The sequence below is a fragment of the Pseudonaja textilis genome, chromosome 3 (assembly GCF_049901715.1).
Source record: "Pseudonaja textilis isolate UNSWEBS1 chromosome 3, rPseTex1.2, whole genome shotgun sequence".
NCBI lineage: Eukaryota > Metazoa > Chordata > Lepidosauria > Squamata > Elapidae > Pseudonaja > Pseudonaja textilis.
In genome coordinates, this window is record NC_141992.1 from 133,198,678 (window position 1) to 133,223,005 (window position 24,328).

A 24,328-nucleotide genomic window follows, 5' to 3' on the forward strand; every position below is an offset into this window, starting at 1 on the left:
ATGGTGTGCAAGCAAAAAAAACCATCCATTTTCTTGAGAGTCCCATTCTCAGTTGTAAATGCCATCATTGTATCTCTATCAGGCAGCTCTCATACCACTTGCCAACCTTGATTGTTTGACTTTTCCAAGAAAGATCTTCATCCTGAGTTCATCTACAATTGATTACCCTTCTTTCTGCCATCAGTCCATCCCAATTTAAATCCTACATTGGTTTAGCCATTCCATGCATCTGACAAAGTGAACTACGCAAAAATGTATGTATTTTATAAAATGTATTAGTTTAAACAGGTGCTACCAAACCTCTGAGTTTATGCTACCATAGATTAACATGTCTCCTTCTGCAATGTGATTTTGCTATTGATAAAATGAAATCTTGCTACATGATAGACTTTTGCCCAAACCCATTTAGCTCCCGTCATAGCACCCAACCCGTAGGCTCTCAACAATTAGTAATGATGATTCATTATTCACTGGTTTTGCTGCACTAAAATTAGTTGACAAAAATTCTCATTCTGATTTTCACTTGCAGTACAATTGCGTTAACACAGTAAAACATCCCCAGTCCCAAGGAATGCACAATTCCTTGGTTGGGTAAGAGCTTCTCCTCTGTGTGCGTATTTTCAGAAATGACACTTGGAAAGGAAGACAAGGAATAGCCTTCTACCCCATCTCGGGAACGCTTCTTAATATGGCAGAGAACTCTGCGTAGATTCACAAACGACCAATCTCCATCAAATTGTTGACAGGGAAGGAATGGAGTTTCACTGCTACATGGAGTCAACAGGAAGAAATTAAAAAAAAACCCCACTGACATGTACTTAAAGGATGCTTGAGCTTTAAGCAACACGGAGAGGAACAAGGAAATCTCTTTCCTTCTCTTTTCCTCCTTAAAAGGAACCAGTAATGAGAAAACTAAACACTTGGAAGGGCAGCTGAAGGTCAATGTGGACCAACCACCACCTAGTCAATGACTATTCATAAAATTCCTGGAGGCCGCACACCTCATCTTTGTTATTTGTCCCCAGGTCTTCCAAATGGACGCCATTTAGCACTATGCAACCACTGAAGTCAACATTCTTTTATTTATCTTGCTATAAATACGGCTAAATCCTTGTCAACATTTTTATTGGCTGTGTTTCTCAGCACCGTAAAAGCAGGCTGGCCTAGACCAATAAAGCAGGGGGTGCTTTTTGCGAGCCACTTTTTTTCTTTTTAAGTTGAGAAAATATTTAGGTGGTATGGTAATATCTCTATGGCAGGCTGGAGATGAAAATACAGAAATGGATTCAAGAAGAAAAGTTACTCCACCCAGAACTAGGAAAGGACATTTTTTTTGTGTGGAAATCAAGCACTTTGACTAATTTTTGCAAAGTCAGGATATAAATAAAACAAAGTCATTCCCCCATTGGCCCAAAGGTGCTTTTTCAAGAGGCAACTGAACTTTTTTGTTTTTCTTTGAAGAAGTTTTGCTTCTCATCCAAGAAGCTTCTTCAGCTCTGACAGGATGGTGAAAAATGGAAGGATTTATATTTCTTGCAGACAGCTGGTCATTTGCATTCTTTTAGAGAGTTGTTGAGGCCACTTAGAGGTTTGTCTGTGTCTTCAGGGTCACTTGAGTAGTGTAAATGCATGTGGAGCCTTCTTGGAGCTGCTAAAGAGGCTCTTGAGGTCCTGTAGTTTGAAACCCGTTCAACAGTTCCAAAAAGGCTTTGCACCCATTTGCATTCCTCAGGTGACCTTGAGGACACAGAGAAACCTCCAAGTGGCTTCAAGGATTCTCTGAAAGGATGCAAATGATCAGCTGTCTGCAAGGAGTATAAATCCTTCCATTCCCCACCATCCAGTCAGAGCTGAAGAGGCTTCTTGGATGAGAAGCAAAACATCTAAGAAAAACAAGAAAGTCCAGTTATATCTTTGGGACAGCCATGACCTGGCTAACTGAGAATTTCCATAGTTATCCCCCAATGAATCTTCTGTGTAAAGTCCATGTTATTAATTCAACATTGGCTGAACAATATAAGCTGGTCTGTATTACTGAATCTGGCACATATACAAGAAACATGCAAATGGTGGTGAGAATGCCTGATGTCCATCAGCTTATTAAATAAGTTTCAAATGATGCTTATTCCATTCTCCAGTCCATGATTCTATCATTTTGTGTGTGTGTGCGTGTGCGCGTGTGTGTAAAGCTGTATTATATCCCCAAAGATAAAAAGCATTATGGGGCATTACTATACTAATAAGGCAGAGTTTCTAAATCTTTGGGGTGTTATAACCCTTTCAACTTTCTAATAGGTTTGGCTTTCTCGTCACTCTGATATCATAAACTCAGAGATCTGCTCAAGATAATACATTTTAATAAAGCTACAAATTGATACTCTCGAGAAATGCATGGGTTTGGAATGGAAAACAGAAAATATCTTCCATATAAAGAATTCTCCTTGAGCTGACATTTCTTGATAATAAACAGTTTAATAAATGATCCTGGTTGTTTTGCTCAGAAAACTGAAGGCACAAGGAGAAATTGCTTAATATTCTTCTCAGATGTGGGCAATGTAAGTAGGAAGTTTTTTTTCCCTATTTAACCCTCCTGTTTTGAATATGGTCAATATAATACACAGATTATTAAAACAGGCTTATTTAAAGGCTTTAACAATGAAGAGATATTAGTGCTACACCATGAAATCACTAGCCACATTTCTGTTTAAACCTGGCTTGATGTGATACAGTTTTGTGTCCAAAGTTCATCTGAATTGAATTGGTATTTGAACATATAAAAATCTGGGAAAATTCACATACATAAGCCATAATTATTGGCATCAACTTCTATTGAACATGATCAATCAAAGTGAATTATTTCATACGGTGCTCAGCAGCTAAGACAAAGCCAAATATTTTAATCCACTCTGCCTGGACAAACTGGTTGTCCAGAAAGGCCAGGACCCAACCTGTCAGGTTTATTCCAATCAGAAAAGACTAAAATCACTATTATGCCATGTCTCCATGTTCCATTCAAAATATTGTTTCCAGAACTGCTCTGTCTTAGTAACTTACTGTGTGTGTGTGTGTATGTATGTGTGTATGTGTGTATGTGTCTGTCTGTCTGTCTGTCTGTCTGTCTGTCTGTCTGTCTGTCTGTCTGTCTTTGTGACATGTTGGGTCATAGTTCTGTTTTATTCCAGAAACAAAAACACGGTTGGAAGTTTAAGAGATTATTAGGAATTAGAACAATGCTCCAACAATCACAAAAGACTCAAAGCATAGCTAGTTATGTGCTTCTTTCCTCCTTTTATTAAATTTAAGTGAGTTACTGGAAAGAAGTTTCAGATGTCTGCAAATGTTTGCCTGATTGCCAACTAGTTACTTCTCCCATGAGAGCAAATCAGAACACTGGTTCAATCAATTGGAGTCCTTGATGCTTTCATTGGTTGAGTCTACTCTAAACCTTTCATTAGGTACTAGGATAACATCATCACTGCTACCGAGTGCGCTCCCTTTTTATATATAGTAGTTTGTTTTATATATAATAGTGTTTGTTTTCTCCTTGGTAGTTTCTTGATTAGGATATTGCTTTCTGCTTAGTTGTTTGTCTCCTTGATATTTCTTTGCTAAGGATACAATTTTCTGCTTCTATGAACCACATTTAGTGGTTCACACCATTCAAAGAGACAATAAATGTGAAGAGGGAAAGAAAAAGACCTGAACACATCATCTCAAGCAGCCAAAAAACATATAAGATGGGATTAGCACCAAATAAAAAAAATAATACTCTAATTAAGGAACTATCAAGGAAAAAACATCCCATCAACACTGGTCGAGCAAGCTATGATCTAGAAACAGGTAGCAAACCCACATTCACTAGCACTGATGTTACCTAGACAGTAATGAAATGTCTACAAGCAAACAACCAAGTTCGGTGAGCACTAAGGACTTCCTAGCTCAACCCTGAGCTATAGATATGCTCTTCAATTTAGTATCAATGCTGAATTTTACATGTTTCCAGTATAACCAGGACTGGAAGACATCACTCCAAAGAACAAGTCTCTCTGAATATTGATCAATAAGATTAAGAAAAAGGCTAAAATAACAGTTCAAGAATTCTGATGAAAATGTTACCCTTTGGGTGAAAAAATATTTAAAATCTAGGCAAATTTTTTAAAAAAGTTTGGATTCTTTCTTGCGTTCTTGTGTTCTTACAAGTTAAGGGGAAAGAGGGCTGTTTCTTTTTTTGAAGGGGGATCAGTCTATATTAGTAGATCATTTCAAAAAGACTTGTCTTTTTATTAATGTGAGAATCAACTCTAATAGCATAGCTTCTGGGGCAGGGAAAGTTGGAATAACAAAGAATGGGTAATGAGCACTATTTCAGATGTGAGTCTTGTAAGACTGGAATGGATGCAATTTTGGAGCCTCCTGATGAGCTGCACACAAATCACTTCTGCGTTGTGGGGTCCCTTGTCCCCTAAAAAAATCAAAAGAGAAAATTGAATCTCCATCATTTTCTAATTTACAATAAGCAACATTCAAAGCTCTGACAAGATATTTCCAATTGTAAGAAAGAGACTGTGTAGCACTTGCTTCACATCAAACAATCTGCCAAATGGAAGAATGAGATACATTCTTGAGTGCTTCAACAAACTCCTGCTCACCCATCTGTCCAAAACCACTTTTTCTGCTCAAAATGTGAAGTCTTTTCTCACATCTACAGAGCTTTTCAGTGTGAAACAGCTGTTGTGAGAACAAATGAAGTCAGGAAAGCTTGGGATAGGCTGCAAGGAATTTTTTATAAACATCTGGAACCCACATTTCCAGACCCAATACACTAAACCATAAAAAGCTTGTATTTATTGGCGGACATATTCTGCATATATTTGAAACAAACTGACCTTCTGGTCTGCATATCCTAAAGAGAACTCACCTGTACTTTGGGGGGGTTGACACAGTGGTGGTATTCTACCGGTTCACACCGGTTCTAGCAAACTGGTAGTCCCAGTGAGCAGTTGGCTCTGCCCCTGCCCTTTCCTGTCCTATATTTCGCTGTTTTTTAGCTCCGCTGATTCACATGGCACAGCAGATTGCTGTGCGTCAACTGTTTTACTCACCAGCACTTACATAGAAGGTAAATTTTTAAGCTTAAAATGGGCAGTTTTTGAACAGTGCTCACACACTCACCAAACCAATTGTTAAACTGGTTTCATCCCACCACTGGTTTGATACCATGAATTCTGTGATAGAATTCTTGATCCAAAAACTACAGTTGTCAAAAGCATATACAGTAAGATACATAAATTAGGATAAAACATACTGGAGAAAAAAAATCCATTCAAATACATATTAAAAGACAAAGATTTGTTTGGTTTAGCTGAAAAGAAACAAATGCAGTTTAAATGAAGCAACACAAACCTATGAATTAATAAATTCATGCTGACACTGGGAAATAATATGGCTATGGTCACATGAGAACAACTAGGCTAGTAAATATTCATAAATTGCCCTCCTTTTTAAATTATAACAATACACTTTACAAAAGTCTCAAAGGTTTGATGGCAGAGGCAGAAGGGAAATAATCCCCCACCACCACCACACACAAAAACCCTATGTCTAAAATATATTTTGTCCTCATTTTCCATAAGTTCTGGCCATAGTTGGTAAATATCTTGAAAACAGAAGATGGACATTTTAGGTTGTTCACACACAGCTCTTGCATTTCCTGCCATGAAATGGCACTTTGACGGAATTCCTGGGGGATGCTATGAAATATTCATCAGCTTCAATTTGTAAATGGCCTAGCAACATACTGTGTAAATGAACCTCGAATAAAACAGCCACATTAAAATGGAAGGCAGCTACAAACAACATGTGTTTTGAGAGCATGGACAAGCAGCAAACACAAACAAAAGGATTTTTGCTTAGAAGCAATAATGAAGACAAATAATGTCTTGCCTGTTTTCTTTGGAGGTATGTGCTAGTACAACTGTCCACAACTAGATGCTCCTTAGTGTCCAGCACCAGGAGCCTTCATTGTTGGCAGGGGACAGTGTCTCCCAAAACTATAAAATAGTGTAGCGGATATTGTTTTAGTCCTTTCTCTACAGGCCGTTTTCTTAATCTACGCTGGGTTTGAGAACCTGTAGATGTGACTCACCTATAATTGCCAGTCATCCTGGATGTGATGGTAATAAGGACTTTGGGTATATTTCATCAACATTTGGAGTACTACAGGCTCATAATTCAGATCCTTTTGTGAAGCATAATAAAACATATTCATTTCCAGCCAACTACAAGCCTAAGTTATAATTAACAGTTATCTGCTGCTTGTCTGTCCTTCCTTTTTCCATTTCCTCTCTTCCTTTATCTGCCTCCTGTTGAAATTTAAATTCCTCAGAGCAGGAAATGTATTCTGCTGTGTCAACTCTGTAAAGCATGTTGCATATTATGGAAATTACACACAAAAAAATTATGAGGACCTGTCAAATGCTCCAACACTGGAGATTTTTTTATGAAGAGATTGGACCAACCATATGTCCAAAATGGTAGAAGGTTTCCTGTAGAAGACCTCCAAGGTGCCTTCCAACTCTGTTATTCTGCTTCTGCTTCATAAAATTAAAATAAGTATAAGAATACAGATTACATGAATATTTGAACACAATTTCTTTCCTTTTTAAAATGCAATTTAATGCAAAAACGTTAAATGTGAAACCATAATGATCAGATATGTCTTGAGCACACACAACATTTTTCAAGACCACCTCTTAATTTATTATCTTTTCAAAGACGAAAATTACCTTTTTCAATACTTCTTTCCTTTTAGGATTGCTACCTTTTCCACTGTTAAGGTAAAGGTAAAGGTTCCCTCACACATGTGTGCTAGTCATTTCCAGCTCTGGAGGACGGAGCTCATCTCTGTTTCTAAGCCAGAGAGCCAGTGCTGTCCGAAGACGTCTCCGTGGTCATGTGGTCGGCATGACTAAACGCCGAAGGCGCATGGAGCGCTGTTACCTTCTCACCAAAGTGGTCCCTATTTTTCTACTTGCATTTTTTTTTACATGCTTTCAAACTGCTAGGTTGGCAGAAGCTGGGGCAAGTAATGGGAGCTCACCAGAGAGTCTTTGATCACAGCCACTCCAGAGGTGGGTATTCAGCAGGTTCTGACCAGTTCTGGAGAACCAGTAGCAGAAATTTTGAGTAGTTCGGAGAACTGGCAAATATCCTTCTGACTGCAGCTTTTACAGTATCCTTCCCCTGCCACGCCCACCAAGCCACGCCCACAGAACCGGTAGTAAAAAAAATAATTAAATCCTACCACTGGAGCTCACTCCTTTATGCAGCGCTAGGGATTCAAACCTTCTGATCAACAGGCTCAGCGTCTTAGCCACTGAGCCACTGCGCCCTTTTTCCACTGTTACCACTATATAAAAGACATTTATTATAGATATGGTTGTAATATTTACACATTAACTTATTTCTAAACATGACTACATCCAGGACTGCAGGTTGAATATAATTGGATTTCCACAGGCACACCGCATTTCTTTTGATGGTATGTTTCCCTTTTTACTACTTGGATTGTTTACAGGGATGGGTTTTTCCTCATATTTAATTGAATCTTATTTGCAGATGCTGAGGTAGGCAAGGAGGTGGCCAGGTCTGCAAAGCATTCCTGTTATTCTCAGTACCCTTATCAGAATGATCCACTCCAGAGAGAAGGATGGAACCGCAAAGCCATTTCAAAAACCTGCCAGAACAATCTTGGCAATCCATGATATGCAGGGGCAATTAACTTCAGCCAGTTTGATCATTTTTTACAAAGGTAAAAGAAAATATACAAAAGTTGGCTGAGTGCCCCAAATCTTATCCTAAATCAAATCAGAATTACATCAGGGAGGGGGGAGGAGGGAGAGAGAGGAAGGGAGGGAGGGAGGGAGAGAGAGAGAGAAAGAAAGAGAGAGAGAGAGAGAGAGATTGGGAAGATATACCTTTAGTCAATAGTCATTGTACAATAATGCACTAGCCTGCAAATAATAATACTAAAAAGTAGATTATAAGTAAACATCTCCATCTGGTGGCTGATGAGGAAAAACACCTGGCCTTTCTCTCATCTGTTGTTATGAATATGGTCACACATTTGCTTAGATGTCATTTGAATCAAATGGCAATATGGTGATTTGCCACTTTTCAAATATCAACGTGCAAATATTGATTCCTCACTCATCTTAGTCTTCTTAAATAAGATGAAAGAGAAGTAGTCTCATTTTAAAATCAAGAAACACTGAGAATAATAACCCCCAATAAAGAAAATATTTGGAAATCTGTGGGGAACCACTTTCCATGATCTTCCTTCCTTCTCTTGGCGTTAATTTCTCACACATGTTTAAAATTATCTTGAGAGTTAAGTAGAGTAAATGAAAAGACCATTGTATCATTTGAGGCACAATCAATCATATGTTCCTTCTACATGGCACCTCTGCAAACCAGTCACTAAAAAAAAAAAACACCATACAATTTTGTCCTCATCTCTTGCTTCTGGACTTCCCACGAGGTTACAGAGTCTGGCTGTGGGAATCAGGAGTCTAGAAGGACAGTCCTGTAGGAGTTCTTCATATATTCTGTTATATAGGTAATCCTCAATGTATGACCATTTCTGTTGTTAAATGAAACATTTGTTAAGTGAGTTTTGCCCCATTTTACAATCTTTCTTGCCTCCGTGGTTAAGTGAATCACTGCAGTGGATAAGTTAGTTATTTTGATTGTTAAGTGAATCTGGCCTCCCCATTGCTTGTCAGAAGGTCACCAAAGGGGATCCCATGACCTTGGGACACTACAACTATCATAAATATGAATCAGTTGCCAAGCATCTGAATTTTGATCACATGATCAAAGGGATGCTGTGAAGGTCATAACTATGAAAAATGGTGATAAGTCACTTTTTTCAGTGCCATTGTAACTTTGAATGGCCACTAAAAGAACCATTGTAAACCGAGGACTACTTGTACTATTAAGAAATAATCTGAAAATTTAGAGTTACCTTAGTAAAAATGGATGGCTTCCTTCACTAAACAAACAGATTGGAAGAAACCATCAAATCCCGCGAGAAGACATGATTAATTGAATTGCATATTTGACAAAGCATCAGTAGAGGTAATCCTCAATGTATGACCATAATTGAGCCCAACATTTCTGTGGTGGTTAAGTGAATTTTGACCTATTTTACCTCATTTCTGGTTACAGCTGCTGAGTGAACAACTGCTGTTGTTAAGTTAGTAACCCAGTTTGTGCTGTCCAGACAGTATATAGTTAATTGGGAATTGGGATAGTTAATTGGGAATTGGGAGATGTCCCCTTAAGGGAATGCCTCATGGTAAATGTAGTTAATGCATCGTGGTAAATGTAGTTCATATCATGTGGTCACATCTGTAATCCTGATTGGTCCCTGAACTGATCCTTGGTTGGGTTGGTGGAGTTTTCTTTGCTCTTGCTCGGACCTCAGCTTCATGCAGGTGTGTCACCCTTTGCTCCATCGTTACGGGATGAAGATAACTGTATTTTTACACTATGGAGTCAACTATGCAAAGATTTGGACATTAGATGGATCTCGACATAACCGTGAGTTATATTTCGAGGATGCCTTGTGACCCAATGAAGAAACTTTGTATGGAAGCCTTTGTAGAGTTGGCCTGCCTGTCTTTATATTCAGCCAGCAATTAAAAGACAGAACACGGTTGTTCTGCCCATTGATTTTGCTAGTCAAGTTGCAAAAGGTGAACACAGGACCACAGGATACTGCAATGGTCATAAATATGAGTCAGTTGCCAAGCATCTGAATTTTGATCACGTGACCATGGGAGCACTGCAACGGCCATCAATCACTTTTTCCAGTACTGTTTTACAACTTTGGATGGTCACTAAACAAACTATTGTAAAGTCAAGGACAATGTGATGACCCGGGGCATGGCACAAAAGCAACAAAGTCACAAAAGTAGGTAAAGTCCCTTTAATACCTCCAACTTGGCCCCCAATGTCCAGTTATCATCAGCTGGAGAAAAAACTCTCCCAAGAACAGTCTTTAAAGGGAAGAAATTCAGTCCGAACCCAAAGTACATATAAATTATAAATAAATACCAACACAAACCACACTGCAACAATTAATGAGACAGGGCAGGATAAGGAAGATAACTGAAACAGACACAGTTGGGAGGACACCAGAACCCAGATAAGACTTGACAAACAAAAATAATTCACGCTTTGTTTCCAGCAAGGTACTGTGCGTGAACGCCTTTTTAAAATCCTGTTTTCCCAACTGTAGCTAATGAAGGGAATCAGGGGCCCTTTCTCCCCTGTAACCCACGTAACTCACATTGCTCCCTTCTCTGTTCCTCCCTGCATGCCCTAGGATGAAAAGGGAGTGGCCCTGGGTCTTCCTCTGAATGTCCAGCCAGATTGTGCCCTTCCCCGGTTTCTTCCACAGCCACTGGAGCCACACTCCCCACTCGCTGTCAGCTGCTTGACCTCCCCCTTGGAATCAGATTCCAACAGGGGCATCTTGTATTTATACCAACTTGTAGCTGGTAAACAGCATCTTTAAAAAGTCTGTCATCCTTTTCTTACCCAGAAGCTTTTTTAAAGATACCTCTGACTATCAGATAGGAATTAGCAATATACTGCCAAACCATTTATATACTTGTTCCAAAAATCACATAGGCGAAATTTGCTACAGAATCAACTGAAAGCACATAGCTGAAACTGTATTTTTAACTTACCACAACAAACTTTCTAAACCTCAAAGTCACTCCTCTAAAATGCCATTATAGTTACTCAGTTTCATCGCTAACATTCCCATTGCTTTGGCTGTAATTCTGCCCTGTGATTGGGTTATAGTAAATATTGCATTCTATGGTACTGGGGGGAAAAACTTGCTGCTACTCTGGCAAAAGAAAGTGTGTGCGATCATTGAAAAATTATGGAGAGGTGATGACATGGCAGATTTTTAGATGAAAACAAATATTTTGTTTCTCTCCGCAAAAAAGAAAAGGAGGCTCCAATCTGCTACTGATATTGGGGAAGAATTCTAGAGGAAGTCATTGAAAGACTGCTCTATCGACATTTTAATAATGTGGTTATTAACGTAAGAAGTTAGCTTGGAGTTTTCAGGAATAAGTTTCACAAGGCTAACCTTATCTCGTTTTTGAATGAATGATTTTGTGAGGAGATTGGGAGAATGCTGTAGATGTAAGGTATTTTAATTTCAGCAAAGCATTTGAAAAATATCCCATGACATTTCATTAGCAATTTAATTAAGTAGCGGCTGAATGGATTGTCAATTAAATGAACACACATCTGATTAAACATTGTACTGAAAGAGTGCTTATCAATAGTTCCTCATCAAAATGGAGGAGGGATCCAAATGGATCCAAAATTGGTTGAGGCAATATCCTAGAAGACAAAAATAACATTCAAACAATCGTGATTGGTTAGAAATGGAACTGAAATAAAATGAAATAGAATAAATAGAAAATTATGAACTCAGAAAACAGAAAGGCATAACTAAGGCAGGACATAAAAATATATTAATTTTAGAGAAATAATGAATAGCTGATTGCAAACTGATTTTGCAAAGATATAGCTCAGTTAACTGCCCCTGGCTATCTCCACATGTTTATATATATCTCCACCTGGCTATCTCCACGTGTGTGTGTGTGTGTGTGTGTGTGTGTGTGTGTGTGTGTGTGTGTACATGGCTCCCAATAGCTGTGCATTATATATATATATATATTACATTACACAGCTATTGGGAGCCATGTGGAGCTAAGATGGTGGTGAAGCAGAAGCTTTCTTGCTTATCTCCTTACAATATTTTATTTGTTCTATATATGTAAAAAAAACAACTTTCAATAAAGTTGTGTGGCCCTTGCAAAAGATGTGGTTGCTTTAAAAGTCCAAGATAAAATCCTTTATTTGCAGTCCCATGTACTGCAAAACACCTCTTTCAGCCTTATCAATTAAGAGTCAGATATGTAACTGTGATTCCATTAATAGAAATCTATCTTCCAAATCAAGATAAATAATTGTTTTACTTTACTTTGTACAGACACTGTGTCAAGGACTCAGAGAAACCAAAATAGTTTCAGAGAAAGACAACAGGAAATGAAATACAACAAAAAGAAACTGAAGGAATTGTGAAAGTTTAGCTTTGAGTAGACAGAGGGGGGATATGGCCTCTTCCAAAATATCACAGAAAAGAAAATCAAGACATTTTCTCTTGCATTGCTCAACACCCAGGATTTAAGTTACAAGAGGGTGGATTCTACTCATTAAAAAAACTTTCCATTTGTAAAAGTACTTCAAGGGTGTAGTCATTATCCAAACAGGTGAAAGGTTTCCTTTTATTGGCTGTGTTCATTAAAAGATGGGACAACTATCTGTCAGAAATGTTTTAATTTGAATTCCTGCCTTGAGTATGCTGGATTCATTGGTCTAAATTATCATCCATGTACATGAATTATGTACATTCCATATTCTATTTTCAAATGTTCCAGCCCTCACCTAGAATTATATTTTCTCAGAAGGTCAGAGAGGACTAATAACATTTCTGTAATACAAGATATATTTACAAATGTTGTTTAGCCTGAGTAGAAAGGTAGGGATTCTCATGGTTAACACCCCTATAGATCCTTGTTCTATAGCCAATTCACGGGGTAACCCATAGTACCACCAAATTTTTGACAGGCAGCATTGGCATTCTGCCTCCTTTTCAGACATTGTTCGAGTTAGATTTACTTTCTGATACTGATCTCACTTATTTCACCTTCTTGACTAGGGAGAAAGGGCAAATGAAGGAAGACAGACAAGACTTTCTGATCATCACCCATCTTAGGTCATCCTAGTTACACCTCTGATCAAACAATGTCTGAAAAGGAGGCAGAATGCTGATGCTGCTATCTGTCAAACATTTGATGGCCCAATGAATTGGCTATAGAAGAAGGATCTATAGGGGTGCTAATCATGAAAATCCCTATCTTGTGCAGTATTCTCACAATCACCTCACAGAAACGTTAGAGCCAAGAATTAGCAAGCTAGACAGTTTCCCTTTTGATTATCTTGACTACTCCATAACCATAGCCAGTATTAGGAATGTTAAGTTCTGGGCAAAGAATGGAGTTGGGGCCAGAATTATTTCTAACAGCTCTTTATTCAATACTGCCTGTGAGGCAACTAAAAACTCCCTGGCTGACACAGCTCCTTTTATAGGAAACTGATCAGCCAACAACCAATCAGGAAAGAATATTTTCCCGCTCCAACAGAGAACCAGGATGAGAACTTGAACTGATAATTATCTACACTACATAACAAGGAATGTGATATATGTTCACATTGCTGAACTATGCAAGTGTTGCTGTACTGAAAAATGCTGCCTGTTCCATCCGGTATAATAAGGAAGAAGTTGAATGGATAGAGATTGATCAGGAACACCGAGGGCATAAGTTTTAATATCCATTAAATGTCAAACTTCTGCCCCCATTCATGAACATAACTATTTGAAGATGTGCAGAAAAGGGAGACCAGTGATATAACAAGGCCCATACTTTAAATCAGCCTGTTCTCCCACCTCACTAAAACCTTATTAGAACAAATCTATACCCTTTGCTTCTGCAATCATGCATCACACAAAAACTGAAATGGTGCGTGCAAACAAAGGAGAAACAATGGTTTGTGCCTTACTTTATGGGTAAGTTATTAGAAAGATAACAGAAATGTTTGAGGAAAGGAAGAATAGAAATGGATGGGAGAGAAGAGCAGACCAGTAAAGGAAGAACAAATTTGCAAGGTTGATAAGGATAAAGAAACATAGGATTTTATGATCGTCTAGAAAGCATAGAAAGGCTAAGCAATAGAGGATAACCAGAATTTATTCAGTGCCAAATTTGGTAATTAATATTTCTCCATGGATATAAAAACTCCGAGTCAGGACACCAGAATACTTCTAACATTTACACTATTGAAACTTGAACAGCAACTGTCATCTTAAGCGGATTTGACAAAGTGTATAAGCTAGATATTAAAATCTCCTATTAAAGCTGATCTCCGGAGCCTTTGCCTCGGGAACAATGGAATTTGCAAAACCGTTGTATGCCATCATGAATAGCAATCAAAAAACTGCTGCAGATTGCAATTGCAGACTGTAAAATATGGCCCCTTAAATTCTCAGTGGTTCTTCAAACATAAGGTCTCCTACAATAGATGATCTTAATATTTAAATACCAAATACTCATTGATAGGATTTTCCCTGCTCAAAACACTGAAATGAATTCCCTTCCTGATAAGAGTTCTTAGTCTTGCCATGAATGGGAAAGTAGATTTTGCAGATTATTTTTTTAAAATGGGCATTTGTTTGTGGATGGCAGTTCTCTCCCGTTCCCAAAGGCTTGTACACTGCTAAACAGCAGCTAATTATAAACTTACATCTCTTTTCATTATTGTGCCATTGAAAGGATAGATGCTTTCCTTCTCCAGCTGGGAAAAAATGGCAAGGGAGTACTGATTCAAAATAGGCTAGCCTTACTAACTGAGAAGAACTAATAAGTAATTTCCTGACAAGTTAGAACAATTAACTAGTGGAACAACTTGCCTCCAGAAGTTATGAATTCTCCAATACTGGAAGTTTTTAAGAAGAGCTTGGACAACCATTTGTCTGAAATGGTATAGGGTTTCCTGCCTGAGCAGGGGTTGGACTAGAAGACCTCCAAGGTCCCTTCCAACTTCATTATTCTATTCTGTTCTAAGATAATATGCCAGTCTACTCTGATTTGAATTCAGTGGGCTCTTATTACTGGATTGCAGCATAAACATGCAAAGTCCCCCATGGAACTAATGGATCAACAGTGAAAGGATGTAATGGAAGAGAGATTTACTTTTTTATTAAAATGCTATACAGCACATTCTCTGTAAGTGCTTCTCTGTCCCATTACCTTGGATCATTGTTGTTCCTTTAATCAGACATTGTAATCAGTGACCAATCAAGCCAGGATCAAGCCAGGCTGTTTTGTGGTCCCATATCCTTTTGCAGAGCGTTGCCTTGTTCTGTGAGTCACTCCATATCTGCTGACAAGAAGCCAATCTGCTGTTTGGGGTCAATAGGGAGATTTCTGATTGCAAATACCAGCTTCAGGAAATATGTTCTCTCTTCAGAAACTCACCAAGGAAACGTCTTACATTTGTCTTTAGCCCTGATATCTTGATCAAGACCCTTTTTTTTTTTTTTGCTAACAGATGCATTAAAAAGAAATACCCCTGCATTTTAAATGAAATGTTATTAATTCTGGCTTTGAAACTGTCATCCGAAAAGGAATACCGTAGATGCAACAGATATCATTCTGTCTTATATTAGTCCTAGTTCCAAACCACACTGTTTAATTGGGGAATGGGGTAGGGGTGTATTTTTTGAAAACTCTTTTCATCTGCATAAATGATAATTTTTAATGACCCAGAGTCCTTAAATTTTAATGACCCAGAGTCTTGGCTAAGCCCCCCACCCCCAAAAGCTAGGGCTAAATTCATTCCCCAGCCCAGCCCTCTCCTCTCAGCACATAAATCCTCAGAATGTGTTTCAAGAAATTGTTTCATTCTCTTCCTTCCCAGGACTGAAGCAATAGCCTAGAGAAGCCCCAAGGAAGTGGACCTTATCTAAAAAAAACCTTTATAGTTGTCTTCACAGTAGTTTTCATTGTCCTGGGTCATGGTAGGAAAAGAAGTTGTAGAAAAGAAATATTTCATTCACACATAATCCTTTGGTATCGTTGGAAGAAACACCCAGCCTGGTTCCAAGCCAGAAGAAAGATGCTGGAAATAAAATAGAGGCTGATTGGAAAGAAGGACTCTTGTTTATGAATGAGCAGAACCAACAACAGCATGTGGTTCTGGGACAGCTGACAAATTTGTTTGATGAGTACATAGTTTTTTATGGGGTTCTGAAATGCTGCTAGGAGTGTGTACAATGGAGTGAGCCTGTTGCTATTCTTATGGTGGCGGGTTAATCCTATTATGTATGTCTGAAAGGTCATGTCCTTTCTTAGAATTTGGGTGGAAGGGGATGTAAATTTTAATCCCATCTCTGGAAGTGAAGGTGTTTTGTTTATGAATAGGTTGGCCCAGTCTTTCTTAATGGGCACAAAATATCCATCTCTAAAGACTTTAAGAATCTGCTGGAGGCTGTTGGGGCTGCTTTCTGCTTTGTTGAGATTTTTTTCTCTCTGTTTCTCCTTTAGGAGAAATATAAATATCCTGCTTCTTTTAATATTCCCAAAAATATTTCATTTGGGGGGGAGGCTTCCCACAGTATCTGAGGGGCGGGAGAAATCCACCTATAAACCATCTATGGAGACTCTCAACCATCCAAGGCATAGTTGTTCCAAAGGCCCTTTTCAAGAGGCAAATGGACATCGTGAGCTCTTGCCATACCACAGAAACACCCTCCCAACTCATGTACATCCTGCACTGGGTTTCCCAGGGCCTCCCGCATCTCCTCTTATCTGGGACTCCTTCTGCTTCCCACTTAATAACTTCCTTGTCTGTAGTTACAACAATCAGGACTGCCTGGATTGCTCTCACCAAGCATGTGGTGTCCCGCTTTATGACCACATTGCTTAACCACAGCAATTCCAGTCGTAACTCAAGGATTACCCATATATTCTTATTTTGTTTTCATCTTTTCTATTTTTCCTTTTGATTTTTTTTTTCATTTTTGCACTTTCAGTTTTTGTAGCTTGTTATTTTAGCTTGTATAAATTTTAATGTTTTATTATTGTAACTTTTAATAAAATTACAATTTTTCTAAAAAGGTCCATTGGCATGGAAATGAAGGCAAGCCTCCAAGACTGACATCATTAGTAAGATGCCATAGTAATGACTGCTGCCATCCTGAGTCCAAAAGTCTTTTCTTCATTCCTTTTTTGGGGGGAGGGGTTTGTTCATATTCCTTTCTTTGTAATATCCCACAAGAAAAGCTATATAAAGACTTTTCTCTGGTAAGAATCTTCCATGATTATTGAAAGCTAGATAGGAATAAACTGTTTCACTGGAAACGGTTTGATCTGATTTTTTTTTTAATGATCAAAGTAAGCTTGAATACATTTAAAGCTTGCAACAGAGTTTTTCTTCTATCCAAATGTGGACTTGAAGCATTTGCGAGGAGCTCATTATGGATTCTTCATTATTAGCAGAAACCAATATGAAACTGAATGCAGAAAGCAAATTTGCCTGGCTTTTCTGCCTTTATATTAGAAAGAGGAAGTGGGCAGGCTAACTATCAACCCTGATGACAAGAAAGGCACCATTATTATACCGACTCTCCTCCACAGAGATCATGAAAGCGCTCAAGGTTGTTCCTGTCCTCCTTTCATTGATTTACACCACCGTCAGCATCACCAGATGGCCTACACACATAATCTGCAAGAACAATAATTTGGAAGTGAGCTACAGAAGCTGTGGTGAGAGCTCATACTTCTGTTTAACTTCTTACGATGACCTTGTTTTTTACTAACAGCTAGTGCAGTAGGTTGTACAATAGACCGTTTGCTAGATGTGTTTGATACTTCAGGTTTTGAGGAAGATTCGTTTGGGGCAATTCTCTTTTGGCACATTCCATTTCCACCGGACTAAGAAAATATGAATAAAACAAGATTACAAGGACCCAGATTGTTGGGGGCAATATGCTGACTCCGTGCAACCGCTTAGAGCACTGGGAAGAGGTATATAAGTCTATTGCTATTATGTATAATGGTAACAGAGAATTAATATGTTACAAACCTGCTCATTTTAACCTCATTTTAACCTTATCATCTATTCTCCCAGTCTAACATTTCGAGTAATGCTTGAAGCATTTTTAATAGAGAAGCTAAAACTCTGATCTGGTGAATGGAGCTTTAATGCAGATTCATCTTATGCTAACCAACACCCACCCCAAATTTTCAGATTCATTTTACACTAACCATCATACCCACCCCACTTGGAATGGTGAGAATCCTGATTTTTTTCCCATCTCCTACGCCATCTTCTTCCGTCCCCACCTGTGTAATAAACAAGACATTCCCTCAAGTCATGCAAATCTGATATTTTCTCTTCTTTCCCTTTTCAGTCAGCCTGAATCAGCTTTAATGTGTAACTCAGGAAGGAACCATGTTGTCAAAGGCGGGTCGCCAGGTTTCCCCCCTCCCCCATCCAGTGAGCTTCTTAGACTGGCACCACTTCCCATAGACAGTTGGTTTTTCTAATCTGCTGGCAGAAAAAAGAAACAGGCACCTCTGAAATGAATGAAAATGAATCTGCTTGGCAGTGCTTCTTTCCAGAGCTTTCCAGCTTGACTGGCTCTGTGCCTCAGCTGCTGCCCTGATGCCGAGGAGATGAAGGGAATGAGCTTCACAGACATCTCATTCATATGAGGCACGTGATATGAAAAGCGATCAGCGGCACATGAGAGCCCAAGTGTTTGGGTTGTTTCAAATTCATCCAAATACAAAAGCTGCCCTCTGTGAGTTTGCCTCTTTCCCTGAAGCTCAGGCATCGCTTTATGTACCTTCGTGGAAATTATTTTAAAAATGAAAACAAAAACAGCGAGGGACACAAGGAGCAAATAAATATTTGGAATGAAATCTTTTACTAGTCAGTTCCTAGGAGACGAAGTCAGCTTTCAAATATTATAAGTGGATCTCCAGTAGTAGACCCAGGACAGGAGGCAAAATAAAGAAGGCTGTTTTTTACGAGTCAAACGATGACTTCATTTTAGTTAAAATGCTGTCTACTCCATCTGTCTGCGTATCAATATTACCTGCAATCCATTTCTGAGCGCCCTCAGGAACTGAACATCCTACATGCAATCCAGCTGTTTTCTTGCTAAGCTACAGACCCAACTCAAAATAGAAACCATTTCTCCTGAAGAAATCAAACCTTGGTTTCATATAGGCTACTATATTTCTGAGAAAAAACAGATAATAGCAGGAACAGATACGGGCATACACACAACCCATTGGTTCATTTACAAGGAATAGAATAGCATGGCATGACATAGCATAACATAGAATATGAATACGAATGGCATTCAAAAATCCCAGCAACCAGTTCACTGCCCAGTTGCTGGGTGGGTGTGGCCATGGTGGGCGTGGCCAACCGGAACTTCCAGGAGGGCTGTTTTTTGCCTTCCCCAGGATCCGGAGGCTTCCGTCGGCCTCTGGGAGGGTGAAAACGGCCTCCCTGGGGTCCGGAGGCCCTCCAGAAGCTGGAAACAGGCCTGTTTCCAGATTTCTGGAAGGCCCAGTTTTCACCTTCCCAGAACCTCTGTGTGGACCCTGCACTTACCTGCATCCAAAACGCACTGTGAGGAGACTCCTGGGATGGGAAAGGTGGGGTGGGTGGGGCCAGCCAGTAGGTTCAACTACTGGTTTGGTGAACCAGATGTAAATTTAACAACCAGTTCACCCAAACCGGTCCGAACCGGCTGAATCCCACCCTAGAACCCCCAACTTCTGAAGGCAAGATGTTCCACCGATTACCTGTTCTCACTGTTAAAAAAAGTTTCTCCTTAATTCCAAGTTGTGCCTCTTCTTGATTAGTTTCCATCCATTGTTTCTTGTCCTGCCCTCTGGTTCTTTGGAAAATAAGTTGACCCCTTCGTCAACTAGAGCTGTTAGCAGCTATTCTTTTTGCATTATTCCCTCATTCATATGCCCCAAATAAAGGAAATAACTGTAAATCAGGCTGCTATATATCAACAATTTTGTGTTTAGCTAAAATGTCATCTAATTCAAGTGAATGCAATCTTATGTTCACCAACTTGAAAACAAGTCTCACTGAAATTTATGGGATTATTTCTGAGTAAATATAGTTAAGCTCAAACTGTACATGTTTTTGTAAAATGTTACTAGCCAGAGCCTGTTTTCAGTAAGCTGGAGATTTGCCCAATATAATAAGTTTAATTTGGGGACTCAGTGTTTCTTGTATGTAAACATATTGCAATGGGCTAGTTTTTTTTGAAAAAGTACTTTTTAAACTCTACACATTGGGTACTGAATACATAAAAGGCACAAACACACTTTAAATTTATTTGGTAAGGTCATTTGTTCTTTTAACCAATTGGCATTATCAAAATGACTGTAAATTATCTAAAGTCACTATTGGTATACTGAGTTTATACTTGTTTGTTCAACCAGACACCGGTAGTCAAGGTGACTAGCAGTAATAAAAATAAAATATAGAAAACCACTTTGTTTAAAATCATAATAAAAAGTGTTTGAGGTTTTCTTAATTAAAAACCCAAAATTATACCAGTTCAAAACTCAGTTTATTCACCAAAAGGTGGTCAGAACAGATCCATTTGCCAGAAACTTATAATCAAGAGAACTTGTAAAAAAAAAATTTTTTTTTCAAACCTAGAAGTTAAACATATTGCAATGGGCTAGTTTTTTTTGAAAAAGTACTTTTTAAACTCTACACATTGGGTACTGAATACATAAAAGGCACAAACACACTTTAAATTTATTTGGTAAGGTCATTTGTTCTTTTAACCAATTGGCATTATCAAAATGACTGTAAATTATCTAAAGTCACTATTGGTATACTGAGTTTATACTTGTTTGTTCAACCAGACACCGGTAGTCAAGGTGACTAGCAGTAATAAAAATAAAATATAGAAAACCACTTTGTTTAAAATCATAATAAAAAGTGTTTGAGGTTTTCTTAATTAAAAACCCAAAATTATACCAGTTCAAAACTCAGTTTATTCACCAAAAGGTGGTCAGAACAGATCCATTTGCCAGAAACTTATAATCAAGAGAACTTGTAAAAAAAAAATTTTTTTTTCAAACCTAGAAGTTAGGCTTCTCTAATCTCCCAATGTATTAGAATTACAAGCCCTCAAATTCCCAACTGGCACAGTTACTGCAATCCCAACAGTTCTGGAGAGCAGAACAGCAGCTCAGATGGTTAACAAATGACAGACGGCAAATTATCAGCATCAAATTTCATACCTATTTCAAAATGATCTTCCAGGAAAATTCATGGCTGACCAGGCACGTGATGTTTGGGTGGCTTTTCGGTGGCCAAGGACCACCGCTGGAAGAGGGTTGAGAGTTGCAGAGTAGATATGAAGACCCACCAGTCATTTGAAAAGATTTGGATTTGTTGAGAAATTCCTTTTTCAACAAGAGTGTGAAAATTTTCAGAGCTTATACTACAATTTTCACGCCTTAAGCCATTTCCTCCCTGTCGCTTACAGCATTTTTTGTTTGTTTGTTTCATCCAATTAATCATTGAGGAGATTTAAAGCTCATCTGTTCCTGTTATGTTATTTTGGCACAATAAAAGTTGGCTGGTTAAAGTCATCCTGTAAGTGACTAGGGCGATGGCATTCACACTATTCCTCACTCAAAACAGTGGGAAATTGAGGCTTCAGCAATCATAGTCACAGCTGCTGCAAAAAGGTCATAGATTGCTCATTCCTGAATTAAGCAGATATATATATATATGTATATAAAAAAAACTATACTTTTGAAGATGAGTGATTTCAGGAGAATCCCATTTGGAGCAAAAAAATATCAGCAGAGAGATAAAAATACTTTCCGTTTTTCCAGCATTAGTTTTTCTCCATACAGGTAGTAAGTCTTGCATTCTACATCTGTTGCAGAAAAAGCAACCTGATAAATCTGAAACAGAGAAGCTATCTGTGAGTGGGGAAAAAAAAAATACTTACTCCAACCCACAACTCATAATTTCACTCACAAACAGAATTTGATTCATTGCTTGTATTCTTAAGGTTAAGACTCTGGCGTAGAAATCCAGAGCCCCACTTAGCAGAATGAACAGGAGGGCTTCTAATACAGCAAAGCAGGCTTCCCACATTTTGGAATTAAAACAAAAGTAATAATAAAAAGCAATAACCGTTACGAGGGAACTACTCTAGTAAGAGCCTTGGTGGCGCAGGTGGTTAGAATGCAGTACTGCAGACTACTTCTGCTGGCTATCAGCTGATTGCAATTTGACAGTTCGAATCTCACCAGGGTTGACTCAGCCTTCCATCCTTCCGAGGTCAGTAAAATGAGGACCCAGATTGTTGGGGGCCAATATGCTGACTCTGTAAACCGCTTAGAGAGGGCTGTAAAGCACTGTAAAGTGGTATGTAAGTGGTTTATATTGCTATTGCTAGTATTTTTTTTACAGAGAACATCTTTCTCTCTGAAGGACTGTCAGAAAATAGTCCTCTGTCTGAAAGTGTGTGAAATTTGACGGGCTATTCAAACCCCTTTAGAGATGGCTGTAGTTATGAGCTATTGTGTCATAGCAAACATCAGTTGCCTCTGGAGAAAAGTTCTTCAAACAGTCCTATCTGTTGCCATTATGGAGTTCTTGCAGGTGCATTTCAATGACTTTCAGTACTCTGACTATCTGCATGATGCACTGTCAGCCTCATCTTCTCCTTCAGCCTTTCAACGCATCAAGTCTTATGATGTGTCTGAAGTATTAAACTTTTTGTTTCAGATTCCTCATTTCTGGTTAACATTCTGGCTTGGAAACTAGTCTAAATGTTACTTCTTGCTTTGGAAATGCTATTTTGCAGGAGGATTTTACCCCCTTTATAGGTTTTTCTTTCCTCTTTTCAGTACTTCTTCCCCCTTGCTTCACTTCTACCCATTTTGTTCTTCCCGCCCTGTGCTGCCCAGTTTGATAATTCTCTTTTTCTTCTCCTATCTCCATTCTGATAGTTGTTTCTTATTTTTGCTGGAGAGAGAAGAAGGAAGATGAAAAAGTATGTTGGTATGGTTTCTCTATGTGAGTATAGTTTAGGCCCAGAGGGATCAATTAATGTTTCAGAGGAGGCACCTTATTTTACAGATCATTAATTATAATCACTATTTATTCATTCAGTTAATCAGTTTGTTTATTTTTGTCCTGGGCTTGCCCTTTTTAAAAGTGCAATTTCTGGAACATACAACTGCAGGCCTGGTGTAAACTGGAGTGGGTAATCCTAGATCGATAAGGTAGAGTTATTGGGGATTGCTCAGAACATTTGCTTGCATTTCTCATGTTAATCTCCCAGCTCTCGTTTTGGGGGATGAGCGTCTTCAATTCAGATTCATCTTCATCTTCCTTTTGGCAGGTCAGGTTACAAACATGTCTAAAGAAAAAACTAAACCAAACCAAACCACAACTGGTATATGAAAAGGGTCATAGAATCCAGGTTCATTAAACACGATGACACTGACCAAGAGAAAACAAACAAGGGAGCTGGTATATTTCAGATTTGTCTTTCCCAGAAGCCAGGGGCTCAGATTAAACTCTGTCATTTAACACGAAGTATCACCCAGCACTATTTCCAGAAATCAACATCATGGCAGCCAGAAGAATATCCATAAGTTTCAAAGTTCAAAAATGGCTTCCAAATGCATCTTTAAGAAGAATCAGCAATAAAGACGGCTTAGGCAGCAGATGGTTTTAGACATCATGTGAGACAGAAATCGGACAGGACAACTTATAAAGCCCACAGATATCTGATGATACGTAGGATGACATCAGATTAGGTAGCTGTGGGTCTTACTTTGGAAGAGATCTTTAGAGCATTACTTGAAGATCTTTTTATTTTATTTATTTATTTTTGTTATTTTATTTATTTATTTGTTTGTTTGTTTATTTATTTATTTATTAATCGCTTACAAGATAATAAGTATGAGTATAAACATCAGTAAGAATACAGGAAATAGGGACGAATAAATGGGGGCAAAAAGACAGGGATGGTAGGCACGATGGTGCACTTATGCACACCCCTTACAGACTTCTTAGGAATGAGGTGAGGTCAATAGTGGATAGTTTGAGGTTAAAGGAGTGGGGGTTAGAGGATGTAATAACAGCTAGCGCATTCCAGGCATTGACCACTCTGTTGCTGAAGTTGTACTTTCTGCAATGAAGTTTGAAGCGGTTTATATTGTGTTTGTATCTGTTGTGTGCTCTTGTATTTTTGGTATGGCCATACTTGGCTACCCTAGGTGGACCAAGATAGATGATGGACCATTTTCTTTAGAAACCAAATACAGAAGTGTTGTATTCATACAGGCAACTGAAGGATACTACTTAAAGTAAGCACAAAACCTCACTTTGTGGGGGAAATGGCAAAATTTTCAATCCAGATTAAAGGCCTATGCATGGCTATCATTAAGATCCAGCTGCAAAACCACCAAATATTTTATTGTTTTTAAACTATTTTATTGTTTTAATTGTTTTTATAGTTTTTAAATTATAAGCCACCCAGAATCATTCATTGGGATGGGGTGGCTATCACAATGAAGGACTCTGA

The 24,328-nt window shown here is 38.5% G+C and overlaps 1 protein-coding gene and 1 long non-coding RNA gene across 3 annotated transcripts in view; one reads left to right on the forward strand and one right to left on the reverse strand.

Moving 5' to 3' along the window:
• Positions 1 to 2,341: 2,341 nt before the first annotated feature.
• The window catches only part of LOC148126329 (uncharacterized), a 76,792-nt gene continuing 54,805 nt past the window's right edge, over positions 2,342 to 24,328 (reverse strand). Inside the window, exon 6 of one of the 2 annotated variants that reach the window (XR_015743103.1) lies at positions 2,342 to 4,462. This is a non-coding gene — a long non-coding RNA (uncharacterized LOC148126329). Of the gene's footprint in view, positions 4,463 to 22,901; positions 23,168 to 24,328 lie in introns of those variants that run through there. The other variant, XR_015743102.1, reaches the window with a different exon arrangement.
• Positions 17,157 to 24,328, forward strand: part of LY86 (lymphocyte antigen 86) — a 31,771-nt gene continuing 24,599 nt past the window's right edge. The window contains exon 1 of the mRNA XM_026715050.2: positions 17,157 to 17,480. Within this exon, the coding sequence (XP_026570835.1) occupies positions 17,309 to 17,480 (172 nt within the window). The 5' untranslated portion in view covers positions 17,157 to 17,308. The remainder of the gene's footprint in view (positions 17,481 to 24,328) is intronic.